Source organism: Balaenoptera acutorostrata, chromosome 5, assembly GCF_949987535.1.
Source record: "Balaenoptera acutorostrata chromosome 5, mBalAcu1.1, whole genome shotgun sequence".
Classification (NCBI taxonomy): Eukaryota; Metazoa; Chordata; class Mammalia; order Artiodactyla; family Balaenopteridae; genus Balaenoptera; species Balaenoptera acutorostrata.
This window is the reverse complement of record NC_080068.1, coordinates 77,147,716-77,163,977: the sequence shown is the minus strand read 5'-3', so window position 1 is coordinate 77,163,977 and position 16,262 is coordinate 77,147,716. Positions and strand designations below refer to the sequence as shown.

The 16,262-nt window shown below is 40.3% G+C and overlaps 1 protein-coding gene across 14 annotated transcripts in view; it reads left to right on the top strand.

Annotated features, from left to right (window-relative positions):
• Positions 1-16,262, top strand: part of LIMCH1 (LIM and calponin homology domains 1) — a 347,042-nt gene that overhangs the window by 309,330 nt on the left and 21,450 nt on the right. For 12 of the 14 annotated variants that reach the window (XM_057546932.1, XM_057546929.1, XM_057546927.1 and 9 more), the window contains 2 exons: positions 4,460-4,500; positions 14,592-14,672. In XM_057546932.1, the coding sequence (XP_057402915.1) occupies positions 4,460-4,500; positions 14,592-14,672 (122 nt within the window). Of the gene's footprint in view, positions 1-3,694; positions 3,770-4,459; positions 4,501-14,591; positions 14,673-16,262 lie in introns of all 14 variants that reach the window. The other 2 variants (XM_057546930.1, XM_057546924.1) reach the window with 1 other exon arrangement.

Genomic DNA, 16,262 nt, shown 5'->3' with positions numbered 1-16,262 from the left:
CGGCTGCTTCCCACTAGCTATCTATTTTACATGTGGTAGTGTATATATATGTCCATGCCACTCTCTCACTTTGTCCCATGTTTGATACATTTTAACATGTTTGGTATAATGTAGGGAGGGATGGCCTCGAAAAATATGGGCGTTTAGGGCCTATGAAGGTCTTAAAATGGCAATGGCCACTGCAAACTCCCCAAGTACCTTTAGAACATGTATAGGTTGTGAATTCACCCCTTTCCTCTTTAAGAGCCCAACTTGAATCCCTTTATCTTGGTAAGAACCCCAGGCGCCCACAACCACCAGAAAGGAGCCTGAGGGATGTGAACGGTGGGGGGGTGGGTCCTGAGGATTCCATGATCCTTAGGGACTATGCTTCACAAGAGACAGACCACCGGGCTTTACTGGTATGAGTTCTCTCTCTTTACTGATGTGATGTGAAAATGACTAGAGTTCAGGAGGCAAGAACTATAAGGTTTCTTGTTTTTCTTTTTTAATGTGCTTTCCCCAGTACACTTTATAGATCTATCAGTCCAGGCAAAGAGAGGATGTACAGGGTCATTGTGGCTGGGGATTTATTGTTACTTTTCTTTTCAAGGATGGGCAGCTCTTTGGCAGAATGCTATTTGGCTTCCATTAGTCTTTGTTGACGGCTGGGAGATAAGTTGGGCTCTATCTGCATAACAGGAAGTACTCGGGAGGGAATTAATTGGTACAGGTACTGATGATCACTAGCTTCTTAATGTGGAAACAAGTTCAATACTGTCGTCAAAGCATTTGATTTAAATTCGTCAGCCCTACTGTCCTGAAGGGAAGTGACAAAAGTAAATTCTCCTAACTGGGCCAGCAATTGGTCACATTTAGATTTTAATTCTGCCCTATTTCTAGCACTTTTTAATTGTGTATATAAGTAATATAGAGAGGAAATAGATATTTTAAGCCATATTAATTAGTTTTATTGTCTTAGGTATTTTTACATCTAATTATCTGTTGTAAGGCATTTCGATTTTGTAAAATGTGCTGTTGAATTAAGGGACTTTACTTCATGCTTTATCTAAGGTGAATGAAAAATAAAATTCAGTGGCACTAGAGCATTTCCAAAATCATTCTTCAAGGTGGGATTATATTTGTCATACACCCATTCCATACTCTTGTCTGGCTCATGGAAGCTGTAATTACAGCTGCAGGCTCTGGAGACAGAAGGCCTGGCTTCAAATTCTGGCTCTTCGAGTTCTAATCTGCATGATCTTACCCACCAAGTTCTCTCTAATCTCTAACTGTCACCTGTAAACTGGAAATAATAACAGTACCAACCTCATAGGGCTGTTGGAAGAATTAAATGAGATAAACCAAAAAAAAAAAAAAGCATTTAGCTCAACACCTGACCGAGAATAAGCACTACAGTATAATCTAGTAGCTGCAGAATAGTTGCAGTAAGAGTGGAAGTATAAAGCAAGGTGCCAGGCGGGAATAAAGCATTCTTAAATGCTCTCCTTAAAACAGGAGTGTTTATATTGTAGAGACGTAGCAGTAATTTTCAAACCTGAGATGTGGCAGGGTCTCCTGCAGGATTAATTAAAACACCACTCTCTGAGGGTGTCGAGAAAAGGGAACACTCTTGCACTGTTGGTGGGAATGTAAATTGATACAGACACTATGGAGAACAGTATGGAGGTTCCTTAAAAAACTAAAAATAGAACTACCATACGACCCAGAATCCCACTACTGGGCATATACCCTGAGAAAACCATAATTCAAAAAGAGTCATGTACCAAAATGTTCATTGCAGCTCTATTTACAATAGCCAGGACATGGAAGCAACCTAAGTGTCCATCGACAGATGAATGGATAAAGAAGATGTGGCACGTATATACAATGGAATATTACTCAGCCATAAAAAGAAACAAAATGGAGTTATTTGTAGTGAGGTGGATGGACCTAGAGTCTGTCATACAGAGTGAAATAAGTCAGAAAGAGAAAAACAAATACAGTATGCTAACACATATATATGGAATCTAAGGGAAAAAAAAATGGTTCTGAAGAACCTAGTGGCAAGATGGGAATAAAGACACAGACCTACTAGAGAATGGACTTGAGCATGTGGGGAGGGGGAAGGGAAAGATGTGACAAAGTGAGAGAGTGGCATGGACATATATACACTACCAAATGTAAAATAGATAGCTGGTGGGAAGCAGCCGCATAGCACAGGGAGATCAGCTCGGTGCTTTGTGACCACCTAGAGGGGTGGGATAGGGAGGGTGGGAGGGAGGGAGATGCAAGAGGGAAGAGATATGGGGACGTATGTATATGTATAACTGATTCACTTCGTTATAAAGCAGAAACTAACACACCATTGTAAAGCAATTATGCTCCAATAAAGATGTTAAAAAATAAATAAATAAATTTTAAAAATTTTAAAAACACCACTCTCTGGACCCCACCCGTACAGCGTCTGATTGTGTAGGTCTGGGCTGGGCCACAGTATTTACATTTCTAACAAGTTCCCAAAGGTGATGGTGATGCTGCAGATCCAGGGACCACACTCTGGAAACCACTGGCTTGAAGTATGTGTTTAAATTGTGCACCAAAAACATCACTGGTAGATGTAAAAATAACATTAATACTTGTTTGGAGTGTATAAAGTTCCTATCTTTCAAGAAGCAGAAGGCCTCTAATAAATGTAGTCTTAAAAGACATGATTTGTCTTTAATTGGGGGTTGGCGGGGGAGTATAGGGCTTTGCCCAGCTCTAAAAAGTCAGCATACATTTAAGTGACTTGTCAGAGGCTGCACATCAAGTCCAAAGAAGCTGTAGGTTCAGGATCAGGAATCCTGGAGCCATACCTAATATTCTCTCCCCAGGACAGTGAGGACGCCATCACCTCCACCAAGTCGTCTGTTTCTCGACTGCTCAGACAGGCTACTGCAGACGTGCTGGGGGCCCTAGTGGTGCTCCACAGATTTCCCTTAAACATACGCATGTGCATAAATAGTCTTTGAATACTCCGAAAACATTCATAAAATAACATTTAAAGAGGACAGATTTCCTTTTCTCAACTGTCTCCCAATAGTAGAAAGATATCTTGAATTGATGTTTCAGGAAAATATGTGCACATTTTAAAAACCGATGTCTTTATTTGCATTGAGAATGATGACAGATGAGCATAGCATATAGGTTAAGGATGCAAATGCTTGCCTTCAGCTTCTGTCTGCTTGATGCCACCCCATGACAGATACACACATACACATCTTTTTTACTACACACGTATATAACTGCCACCACAGACTTCCATAATAACATTTATAAAGTGTGTAAGAATAATTGAACTCATCTCTGCTGTCTTTTATACTTTTCTAGTGCTTTCCAAAAGCAATGTAAACTGTGCATTTTGCCCTTACATCACACATCATCCCATCATTTTGAGATTCAGCATCTTAACAATATCACCTTTAAGTATGAGCTCCTAAACTCCCACCCAACACCAAACAATAGCATAAACTGGTCCATCTATGGACTTTTGTCCACATCTTCAGGTTTTGTGTGCATTTTATTGAGATATTTTGTACTTTGGATTCTTTCACTCTCAATCCTTGTTCTGATGACAGCCGAACCTCCATTAGTACTTGGGAGTGTGGTTCTGTTCAAGTCTCAGCCCTGTTTTCATGGTTTTCTGTTTGTTCTGTTCTGCCATCTGATCTAGAGTCGCCTGGCACTGCCAGCGTTCTGCTGAGAGTTCAGAACTCTTGGCGACGTTCCCAGTTTTTCTCCCAGTCAGGTAAAATGCATACTGGGGAGCTCTGTTTCTTTTTTGCAAAATCCATGTTGTGGGCAACCAATTATATCTGGTACTTTTCTTCATTTCTGATTCCAGGGGCACACAGTTAGCAAAGAGCTGGTTCATTGATATCAGTACCAGTTATCAGTACTAAAATTGGGGGAAATTCACAGAATTTTACTTTGATTTTGAAAATCCAAAGAAATAATATTCACCTCTTTCTTTATGGTCTTCTTCTTCTTTTTTTTTTTAAACAAAGATTAGAAGCATTTACCTGGAACTGGTAACGGTCCTCTTGTTAACTGTGTCACCTTCTCTACTTCCTGGGTGACATCTGACCTCTCTCTGTGTGATCCTTCTCTGTGTCAGACAGTGAGGGAACTGGTCAGTCAAGCCAGAGTGCAAGGTGCCTTAAAACGAGCACTCATAGGAATAGATTTCGCTTCCTATAATCTAGTACCTGGTGCTAATTGATGTGATCAATCATATTACACTGGTCATAACTTCTCTTGGTGATGGGTACAAGCTGCTTCAGGGGTCTGCTTTATCATGATTTTCTAATGCTCTTGGCTAACCAAAAAAAGTTGGTTTGAAGCTGACATAGGAACCACACTCCACTGAGACGATCAAAAAAGAAAGACAATTAGAAACTACTCACATTGTGATCTTTTTTCCTTTCTTTCTGTACAGTGGATACTCCAAGCAGCGAAAAGTCGCCTGTAACTACGCCTGTAAGTAATTCCTATTGAAGAATATGATCGTGCATTTAGTGCGATTTTAATTTATAAGGTATTTGATTCACTTAAAGGGGATTCAATCAAAAACGGTCTCCAAACTTTTGATTGTAAAAGAATATTTTTGTCGGATATAATGCTGTCAGTTGAATCATAGAGAAAGAGATGGATTAGCATTTTGCAGAGTTGTTATCATGCCTGGAAGCAAAATGGTGAGTCGGGAAAGTAAAATCTAAAAGAAACAACCAAAATGAATGTGACATAAGGAATTAGTAATAAAATATGCAACTTCTGTAGACATTCAAAATCAGCTTTTTAAATGAAGACAATACTTTAACACAGCGTACCATCGGCAGACAGGGCCCAGCCTGGACTTTCTCTGGGAGACCCATGCTGTCTGGATTATATTCCTTCTCACAATCAGTATCTTGAATAATATATATTTTTTAACATCTTTGTTGGAGTATAACTGCTTTACAATGGTGTGTTAGTTTGTGCTGTATAACAAAGTGAATCAGCTATACGTGTACACACATCCCCATATCTCTTCCCTTTTGCGTCTCCCTCCCACCCTCCCTATCCCACCCCTCTAGGTGGTCACAAAGCACCGAGCTGATCTCCCTGTGCTATGGGGCTGCTTCCCACTAGCTATCTATTTTACGTTTAGTAGTGTATATAAGTCCATGCCACTCTCTCACTTTTTCCCACCTTGCCCTTCCCCCTCCCCGTGTCCTCAAGTCTATTCTCTACGTCTGTGTCTTTATTCCTGTCCTGCCCCGAGGTTCTTCAGAACCTTTTTTTTTTTTTTTAGATTCCATATATATGTGTTAGCATATGGTATTTGTTTTTCTCTTTCTGACTTACTTCACTCTGTATGACAGTCTCTAGGTCCATCCACCTCACTACAAATAACTCGATTTCATTTCTTTTTATGGCTGAGTAATATTCGATTGTATATATGTGCCACAATTCTTTATCCATTCATCTATCAATGGACACTTAGGTTGCTTCCATGTCCTGGCTATTGTAAATAGAGCTGCAATGAACATTGTGGTACATGACTCTTTTTGAATTATGGTTTTCTCAGGGTATATGCCCAGTAGTGGGATTGCTGGGTCATATGGTAGTTCTATTTTTAGTTTTTTAAGGAACCTCCATACTGTTCTCCATAGTGTCTGTATCAATTTACATTCCCACCAACAGTGCAAGAGGATTCCCTTTTCTCCACACTCTCTCCAGCATTTATTGTTTGTAGATTTTTTGATGATGGCCATTCTGACTGGTGTGAGGTGATACCTCATTGTAGTTTTGATTTGCATTTCTATAATGATTAGTGATGTTAAGCATCCTTTCATGTGTTTGTTGGCAGTCTGTATATCTTCTTTGGAGAAATGTCTATTTAGGTCTTCTGCCCATTTTTGGATTGCGTTGTTTGTTTTTTTGATATTGAGCTGCATGAGCTGCTTGTATATTTTGGAGATTAATCCTCTGTCAGTTGGTTCGTTTGCAAATATTTTCTCCCGTTCTGAGGGTTGTCTTTTCAACTTGTTTATGGTTTCCTTTGCTGTGCAAAAGCTTTTAAGTTTCATTAGGTCCCATTTGTTTATTTTTGTTTTTATTTCCATTTCTCTAGGAGGTGGGTCAAAAAGGATCTTGCTGTGATTTATGTCATGTAGTGTTCTGCCTATGTTTTCCTTTAAGAGTTTTCTAGTGTCTGACCTTACATTTAGGTCTTTAATCCATTTTGAGTTTATTTATGTGTATGGTGTTAGGGAGTGTTCTAATTTCATTCTTTTACATGTAGCTGTCCAGTTTTCCCAGCACCACTTATTGAAGAGGCTGTCTTTTCTCCACTGTATATTCTTGCCTCCTTTATCAAAGATAAGGTGACCATATGTGCATGGGTTTATCTCTGGGCTTGCTATCCTGTTCCATTGATCTATATTTCTGTTTTTGTGCCAGTACCATACTGTCTTGATTACTGTAGATTTGTAGTATAGTCTGAAGTCAGGGAGCCTGATTCCTCCATCTCCATTTTTCTTTCTCAAGATTGCTTTGGCTATTCGGGGTCTTTTGTGTTTCCATACAAATTGTGAAATTTTTTGTTGTAGTTCTGTGAAAAATGCCATTGGTAGTTTGATAGGGATTGCACTGAATCTGTAGATTGCTTTGGGTAGGATAGTCATTTTCACAATGTTGATTCTTCCAATCCAAGAACATGGTATATCTCTCCATCTGTTTGTATCATCTTTAATTTCTTTCATCAGTGTCTTATAGTTTTCTGCATACAGGTCTTTTGTCTCCTTAGGTAGGTTTATTCCTAGGTATTTTATTCTTTTTGTTGCAATGGTAAATGGGAGTGTTTCCTTAATTTCTCTTTCAGATTTTTCATCATTAGTGTATAGGAATGCAAGAGATTTCTGTGCATTAATTTTGTATCCTGGTACTTTACCAAATTCATTGATTAGCTCTAGTAGTTTTCTGGTAGCATCTTTAGGATTTTCTATGTATAGTATCATGTCATCTGCAAACAGTGACAGTTTTACTTCTTCTTTTGCGATTTGGATTCCTTTTTCTTCTCTGATTGCTATGGCTAAAACTTCCAAAACTATGTTGAAAAATAGTGGTGAGAGTGGACAACCTTGTCTTGTTCCTGATCTTAGTGGAAATGGTTTCAGTTTTTCACCATTGAGAACGATGTTGGCTGTGGGTTTGTCAGATATAGCCTTTATTATGTTGAGGTATGTTCCCTCTATGCCTACTTTCTGGAGGGTTTTTATCATAAATGGGTGTTGAATTTTGTCAAAAGCTTTTTCTGCATCTATTGAGATGATCATGTGGTTTTTCTCCTTCAGTTTGTTAATATGGTTTATCACATTGATTGATTTGCGTATATTGAAGAAACCTTGCATTTCTGGATAAAGCCCAGTTGATCATGGTGTATGATCCTTTTCATGTGCTGTTGGATTCTGTTTGCTAGTATTTTGTTGAGGATTTTTGCGTCTCTGTTCATCAATGATATTGGCCTGTAGTTTTCTTTGTTTGTGGCATCTTTGTCTGGTTTTGGTATCAGGGTGATGGTGGCCTTGTAGAATGAGTTTGGGAGTGTTCCTCCCTCTGCTATATTTTGGAAGAGTTTGAGAAGGATGGGTGTTAGCTCTTCTCTAAATGTTTGATAGAATTCACCTTTGAAGCCATCTGGTCCTGGGCTTTTGTTTGTTGGAAGATTTTTAATCACAGTCTCAATTTCAGCACTTGTGATTGGTCTGTTTATATTTTCTGTTTCTTCCTGGTTCAGTCTCAGAGGTTGTGCTTTTCTAAGAATTTGTCCATTTCTTCCAGGTTGTCCATTTTATTGGCATATAGTTGCTTGTAGTAATCTCTCATGATCCTTTGTATTTCCTCAGTGTCAGTTGTTACTTCTCCTATTTCATTTCTAATTCTATTGATCTGAGTCTTCTCCCTTTTTTTCTTGATGACTCTGGCTAATGGTTTATCAATTTTGTTTATCTTCTCAAAGAACCAGCTTTTAGTTTTATTCATCTTTGCTATCATTTCCTTCATTTCTTTTTCAATTATTTGTGATCTGATCTTTATGATTTCTTTCCTTCTGCTAACTTTGAGGTTTTTTGTTCTTCTTTCTCTAATTGCTTTAGGTGTAAGGTTAGGTTGTTTATTTGAGATGTTCTTGTTTCTTGAGGTAGGATTGTATTGCCATAAACTTCCCTCTTAGAACTGCTTTTGCTGCATGCCATAGGTTTTGGGTCGTCGTGTTTTCATTGTCATTTGTTTCTAGGTATTTTTTAATTTCCTCTTTGATTTCTTCAGTGGTCTCTTGGTTATTTAATAGTGTATTGTTTAGCCTCCATGTGCTTGTGTTTTTTACAGATTTTTTTCCTGTAATTGATATCTAGTCTCATAGTGTTGTGGTCGGAAAAGATACTTGATACGATTTCAATTTTCTTAAATTTACCAAGGCTTGATTTGTGACCCAAGATATGATCTATCCTGGAAAATGTTCCATGAACACTTGAGAAGAAAGTGTAATATCCTGTTTTTGGATGGAATGTACTATAAATATCAATTAAGTCCATCTTGTTTAATGTATCATTTAAAGCTTGTGTTTCCTTACTTATTTTCATTTTGGATGATCTGTCCATAGGTGAAAGTGGGGTGTTAAAGTCCCCTACTATGATTGTGTTACTGTCAATTTCCCCTTTTACGGCTGTTAGCATTTGCCTTATGTATTGAGGTGCTCCTATGTTGGGTGCATAAATATTTACAATTGTTATATCTTCTTCTTGGATTGATCCTTTGATCATTATGTAGTGTCCTTCTTTGTCTCTTGTAATAGTCTTTATTTTAAAGTCTATTTTGTGTGATATGAGAATTGCTACTCCAGCTTTCTTTTGATTTCCATTTGCATGGAGTATCTTTTTCCATCCTCTCACTTTCAACCTGTATGTGTCCCTACATCTGAAATGGGTCTCTTGTAGACAGCATATGTATGGGTCTTGTTTTTGTATCCATTCAACCAATCTATGTCTTTTGGTTGGAGCATTTAGTCCATTTACATTTAAGGTAGTTATCGATATGTATGTTCCTATTACCATTTTCTTAACTGTTTTGAGTTTGTTATTGTAGGTCTTTTCCTTCTCTTGTGTTTCCTGCCTAGAGAAGTTCCTTTAGCATTTGCTGTAAAGCTGGTTTGGTGGTGCTGAATTCTCTTTGCTTTTGCTTGTCTGTAAAGCTTTTAATTTCTCTGTTGAATCTGAATGAGATCCTTGCTGGGTAAAGTAATCTTGGTTGTAGGTTTTTCCCTTTCATCACTTTAAATATGTCCTGCCACTCCCTTCTGGTTTGCAAAGTTTCTGCTGAAAGATCAGCTGTTAACCTTATGGGGATTCCCTTGTATGTTATTTGTTGCTTTTCCCTTGCTGCTTTTAATATTTTTTCTTTGTATTTAATTTTTGATAGTTTGATTAATATGTGTCTTGGGATGTTTCTCCTTGGATTTATCCTGTATGGGACTCTCTGTGCTTCCTGGACTTGATTGACTATTTCCTTTCCCATGTTAGGGAAGTTTTCAACTATAATCTCTTCAAATATTTTCTCAGACCCTTTCTTTTTCACTTCTTCTTCTGGGACCCCTATAATTTGAATGTTGGTGCGTTTAATGTTGTCCCAGGGGTCTCTGAGACTGTCCTCAACTCTTTTCATTCTTTTTTCTTTATTCTGCTCTGCGGTAGTTATTTCCACTATTTTATCTTCCAGGTCACTTATCTGTTCTTCTGCCTCAGTTATTCTACTATTGATCCCTTCTAGAGAATTTATAATTTCATTTATTTTGTTGTTCTTCATTGTTTGTTTGCTCTTTAGTTCTTCTAGGTCCTTGTTAAATGTTTCTTGTATTTTCTCCATTCTATTTCCAAGATTTTGGATCATCTTTACTATCATTACTCTGAATTCTTTTTCAGGTAGACTGCCTATTTCCTCTTCATTTGTTTGGTCTGGTGGGTTTTTACCTTGCTCCTTCATCTGCTGTGTATTTCTCTGTCTTCTCATTTTGCTTAACTTACTGTGTTTGGGGTCTCCGTTTCGCAGGCTGCAGGTTCGTAGTTCCCGTTGTTTTTGGTGTCTGCCCCCAGTGGGTAAGCTTGGCTCAGTGGGTTGTGTAGGCTTCCTGGTGGAAGGGACTAGTGCCTGTGTTCTGGTGGATGAGGCTGGATCTTGTCTTTCTGGTGGGCAGGACCAAGTCGGGTGGTGTATTTTGGGGTGTCTGTGAACTTATTATGATTTTAGGCAACCTCTTTGCTAATGGATGGGTTTGTGTTCCCGTCTTGCTAGTTGTTTGGCATGGGGTGTACAGCACTGTAGCTTGCTGGTCGTTGAGTGGAGCTGGGTCTTAGCGTTGAGATGGAGATCTCTGGGAGAGCTTTCGCCATTTGATATTACATGGGGCTGAGAGGTCTCTGGTGGACCAATGTCCTGAACTCGGCTCTCCCACCTCAGAGGCTCAGGCCTGATACCCGGCCAGAGCACCAAGGCCTGTTTTTTAGGAATTCTGGGGTATTTTGTTCTTTGTTTTCTTTCTTTCAGGTATTTTTTTTTCTTACTTAGTTGCAATGAAATTTCCAGGAATGAAACAATAGGCAGGTGAATGGTGTCCAATTCAAAGCCAGGCATTTGTCAAGCTCTTGCTAGTTCTTGTTTCCCTGGTTTCCCTGAAAGGGAGAACCAGGAGGTGGTGCCGGGCTCTGTCCCTACAGCTTGCCCGTGCAGACCAGTGCACACACGTCCTCTCACTGCCTCTGCTCTTGGAGGGGCAGCCTGTGAACACACATCCCAGTCTGGGGCATGTAGGGCTGTGCTACGGACCGTCTGTATATTTCTCACTCTGTCCCGTCTGCCACAGATCGGCTGCTTTACCCTCTTCTGACAGCCTCAAATGCTTCCCTTCCAGTTATGAAGGAATCTTTATCGTCCTTTCTGGTGTCCAAGGTCTTCTGCTAGTTTTCAGCCAGTGTTCTGTGAGAACTGTTGCATCTATAGATGTATTCCTAATGCATCTGTGGAGAGAGATGAACTCCACGTCCACCTACTCCTCCGCCATCTTGAACATCAGTATCTTGAATAATATTAACGGTACATTTAGTTTTCAATTCTTTATTTCAATGAAATAAAAAGAGCACTTGCTAATTAAAATGTCAAGACACATGACACTGTAGAAATTCCTTGCTGCTGAATTATACCTGGACATTCTCCATAGACCTGACTCTTCTCTGAACTGAGTGTTTCCAATGCTGGGCCTGGAATACTCACCCTCTGAAATTTGCATTGGTTTGGAGCCTTCCTCTATGGCACAATCAACTGTAGCATTTCCTGAGGCCCCCAGGTGTAGCTGCATAATCACTGCTGCACCTTTGATTACAGATTTACTAACCATATGACCCTGAAGGTGCTGTAAAACTTCTCTGAACCTTGTCTTCCTTGGTAGTACAATGAGATAATAATACTTTCAGAGTGTTGTGGGCTTTATTTGAAATAAATACACAGAAGCCTGTAGCACAGTGCCCAATACATGAACGAATCCTCCCTAGTGGCTAATCCAAGAGGCCCACCATAGCCAACACCAATTCTTATCTATAGGTAAATTGTCTCACTTTGGGAATTCCTAAGTACCTGTGCAGAATGGAGAAGGGACCCGTCACCCATCACAAACCCCCCCACGATATCTCCAGCCACGTTCCAGAACTACCATCTGTTTGTGGAGGCTCAGTCTTAAGCCAGTACTGGGAATCCTGAGTTTGTTGGGAAGCTGAGTACATCCACAGAGGATGGGACCCCCAGAAGGACCCCAAGGCTGGCATCCATGGCACAGATCTGAAGAGTAGTATAACATAACCCATTGAGTTCCATTTTAAATGTCATGGGAACAACCATGTCAAATTATTCTAGTCCCCCCTGGCAGGGATGGAGAGGAAGGGCATCCTACAGAGATACATTCTTATTTCTGTGTGTGGAAAATAGAATAAGAAAGAGAGAAATTACTGACCTATATAAGTGAACTCTCGAAAATACCCACCTAAATTTGATGTTCTTTTGATGATAAATAGCTCTTCATAGAATGGAAAATTAAAAGAAATTGGAAAATAAGAGAAGGTTGAGGGGAAGTAAGCATTTGATTAGTCTGAACTCAATAGACTTGGGGCAGTTTTGCTCAGACGTGTAGTGGCCCAAAGCTATAGGGTCTACGAAGGGGAGAGAAGAGGATGCATTACCCAGCATGAAGTTATTCCATTTATTTATTCAACGAACATTTCCTCAAGACCTAAAAATTCAAGGTCTTGAGATACTTAGGGGGGATAAAGGGCCCTCTTTGCCCTCTAGGAACCCCTAGGCCAGAGAAAGATCCAGATCTGTAAACAGATAAATTATAGAACAAAGTGTGCCAAATGCTCTGCATTCTTTCTCTGGAACCTTTTCTATCTCTGTTATGGTAATTATCCCACTGTCTCCTGGGGATCGTTTATATATGGGTCACTCCCTCACAAGCCCACCCCCATCCCCACTCTCAGCTGTAAGCTCCATGAGGCTGGGGCTCTTGGCCGCCTGCTACGCCACCTGGTCATAAGTAAGTGCTCAGCAAATAGTCACCGAAAAAGGAGCACGACCACTTCTCTTGCCCTCCTGTTTATCACAATGGTCTCTTCCTCTTTACCTTCCTCTGAAAACGCTTATTGTTTTTCTTTCTTGCTTTCTAACAAATATTCCATATTTTCTTCTGTGCTCAATCCCCATATCCCACACTTCTCCCTCCTGTTTCTGCTTACTCCTGACTTATTCTTGCCATTACAACCTAGGGAAACCTGAAAATTAACTAAATAATTTCTAATTGTTGCTCTTATTTTCCTGCTGTTGGACTTTCCCCATTGGGCTCCCTATAGCTTTATTCACATTACCACACCATTTTCCTCAAAAGTCAAAGAAGGGCCATGCCCCTGAGAGAGGGTCTGAACGTTTAAACTGCTTCCAAGTCTTAGGAAAATGCCAAGTGGAGCCAACCTACAACTCCATTAATTCCAGGAGAATGTTCCACCTGGGATCCATGACATTTTATAGTCATCCAAGGAAATTTGGGAAACTCTGGATTTTATACAATAAAATAGTTTTTCTCCTGTATAACTTGTCAGAGGCTTTCATATGCAGATATGCAGCATGAATCCCAAGAGTGGCATATCGGAAATACATTTCCCTCCCTGATTTGCCCACCTTTCTCTGACTGTTTGTGACCATCCCTACCATTTGCAGGAACCACAGCAAGAGTATCCACCGAGGCCCACATTTCACACGTCTAAATACATTAAAGCTATAGATACTTATAATGTTAAAAATTGAGCAACAGCCATGGCCTGGCTCGTATTCTCAGTCTGGCGACTTCCCTGGATGGGCCAGCCATTGTGCACCTGAGTGGTAGCCTGGATCACTGGGGGCAGGGCAGGGGAGGTGCGCTGGCCCAGCTATATTGGGCAGTAGCTAGACCCATCTAAACCTTGGACGGGACTGACTCCGTCTAGCTTCGCAGGCAGCCAGAGTAGGTAGAGTCTGCCTGCCCCGCACCCTGCCCCAGACTCTCCCCCTCCTCCCTAATTCCTTCACCCTCGCCCTGCTCTTTCCCTCAGGATTCCCAGACAGTTCTAAGTGCCTGCCAAAACTATCCCATCAGAACAGAGAGAAGGGAAGAAGCACAGTTATCGGGGAGCCTGGATTGCCTCAGCACCTACTCTGGATGACAAGGGAGGCCAACTTTAAACACATCAGCCTCCCCACTTTTGCTGGTTTCCCAGGGACCAGCTGTGATTTCTCTTCCCCCTTGGACCCTCTCAATCTCATTCATATTCTGTGGCCTGGGTGCCCACTTTGGTTCATGCATCCTTCTCCCATTATTCCCGTTTACTCACTTGGTTCTCAAAATCACAAAAACCTTTTTTAAAAGACCAAAAAAACCAAAGTCTGTGGGTTTGAATGTTTGTTTTGTGGGCCCTGATCAGGAACTCCCCTTGCCTGGATCTCTGGTGATGCGGGTGAACACTGGTGAGTTAAATGATCCCACTTTAGAGAAAGCTGGGATGGAAAAGCAATAATAGCAGTATAAAAGATTAGTTCTATAGCACAGCAAACACCACTTCTCACAAAATGCAGTTCTGCTGAAATAAACATTCCTATTTTCTTGGACCCAGGATCAATATGCAGAATGAGTATCTTATGCTTAGGAGTGTGAATACATTTAAGAAATCACTTCTAAGAGAAACAGAGCAAAAGCCTTCCCATGCCAGTGGCTGATTACTTCGCGTTTTCATTAGCTCCGAAAAGGTTCACAGAATCATACCAGCATATTGGAAGTAAACCAAAGAGGGACTAAGATTAAAAAAGTGGTTTCTGCCAACAAAGAGCACCTTTAGATGCGGGAAGGTTTCTGCTTCTGTGTGTCCGTCTGGGTGTCAAACCGTGAGCTAATTGTGCCCCTTGTCCTGGCCTGGCCTTGAGGACATGGCTCAGTTCTGATCATGGTTTTATATTCTAAACAGTTGAAGTTGTGGGCATGGGACCCGGAAGAGGAACGCAGGCGACAGGAAAAATGGCAACAGGAGCAGGAACGTTTGCTCCAGGTAGGACTGGGTTTGCTGCTTTTTTTTTTTTTTCTTCTTTTTGGTGATGCTCTCTTAATTTCTGCTGTATTAAATAGATGTTTAGCCCAGGAAATACATGGAATCAGCTTCTTCTCAGAAGTCGTTGAGTCTAAGTCTGTTCCTTTTGTGTCCATGAGACAGAATTCTCTGAGTCTAATTCCTGCCACCAGAGGTTACACTGATGAACATAAGGAGAAAGTATTTCACTTAGAAAAAAAATCCAAGTATTGATTAAGGGACAACCCACCCACTCATCACCTTGTTCGCTGCCAATCAAATTCCAGTCCAACTAGGGGTGGGAAGGGATTATCAGAAAGTTATTTGATAGCGTACATGTGAAATAAAAGTTGACCTGGGTCTTCTTCCTTAAGTAGAAATGTTTGCTCCATCTTTGAGCAAAAGCTCCTAACTTTCAATTCTAGAAAAATTCTGGGAGTAAACTTATCATGCTCCTACTTGTTTCATCCCAGTTTTGTGGAGCAACAGAGCTTCAAAAAGTAATCTAGTAACCTTAGAAACTAACCTATGCTGAGCATTTGGGGTGCGCCAGAACTGGCATATTTGTAGGCGCTTGACATATTTTACCTAACTTCATTCTCATAAAACTCATCAAAGTATGTCTTATTGGTCTCAGTTTTCAACTGAAGAAATTAAGGCTCAAAATAAGTTAAATAATTGCCCAAGGTCATACCTCTAACAAATGTTGAGCCTCGTTTCAAATCCAAGCTTGGGTGACTCTAAAACTCATGTTCTTTCCCCTATACTCCCAATGGTATTGATTTTACCAAAAGTCATAAAGAAGAAGAATGTTAAATCTCATTTATTTTTCTGACTTTTCTGCTGATGTGTAGAAAGCAATGCTTAATGCAAGTTTATTTTACTTTTTTTTCTTATCTTTTTGTTCTAATCCTTTGGCTTAATTCCCAGGGGTGGGGAGCAAGGGTCAGCTAGATAGTTAATTAATTGTAGTGTGGCTCTAGGTCTGCCTGTTAAGTTTGACACTTTTCAAAATTACATAGGAATACACCTTCAATACCAAAATCTAGTTCTTAGTAAGAACTAGGTTCAGCAAAGTCCTGGAGCTGTTGGGACATTTAGGTCCACTGGGAGACCCCAGACCAGCCCTGGTCATCTGCTATTCTCTTGGAAGTCAGATGCCCATTCCACCAGGAGTCAGAAATTCCACAGAGTAAAGAAGACAGCCTGTGTTTCCCATGGTGGTGCTGTGTCTGTTATACTTTGAAAGGTGGCCGTGGTTTTAGGTGTGGGTTGTGGGCTTAGGGGCAAGGTGTTTATGGGGAAGGAAGGGTGTCTGTGTGTGTGTGTGTGTGTGTGTGTGTGTGTGTGTCTGTGTGTGTGTGTGGACAGATATACCACATCTTTGGCCCCTGTATCATCAGTTCATCCTTTTGGTGAGGGAAACATGTGATATAAGCTCCTAGAACCAATAAATGTAAGAAGCTTTGCTTGTTTTTCATCTTCTGTAAAGTTTTAAGGTCTGTTTCCTCTATTCTGAAGGCCCTTGGAGTCCCTCTCTAAAACTTTACAATATTAGATTTTATAACAAAA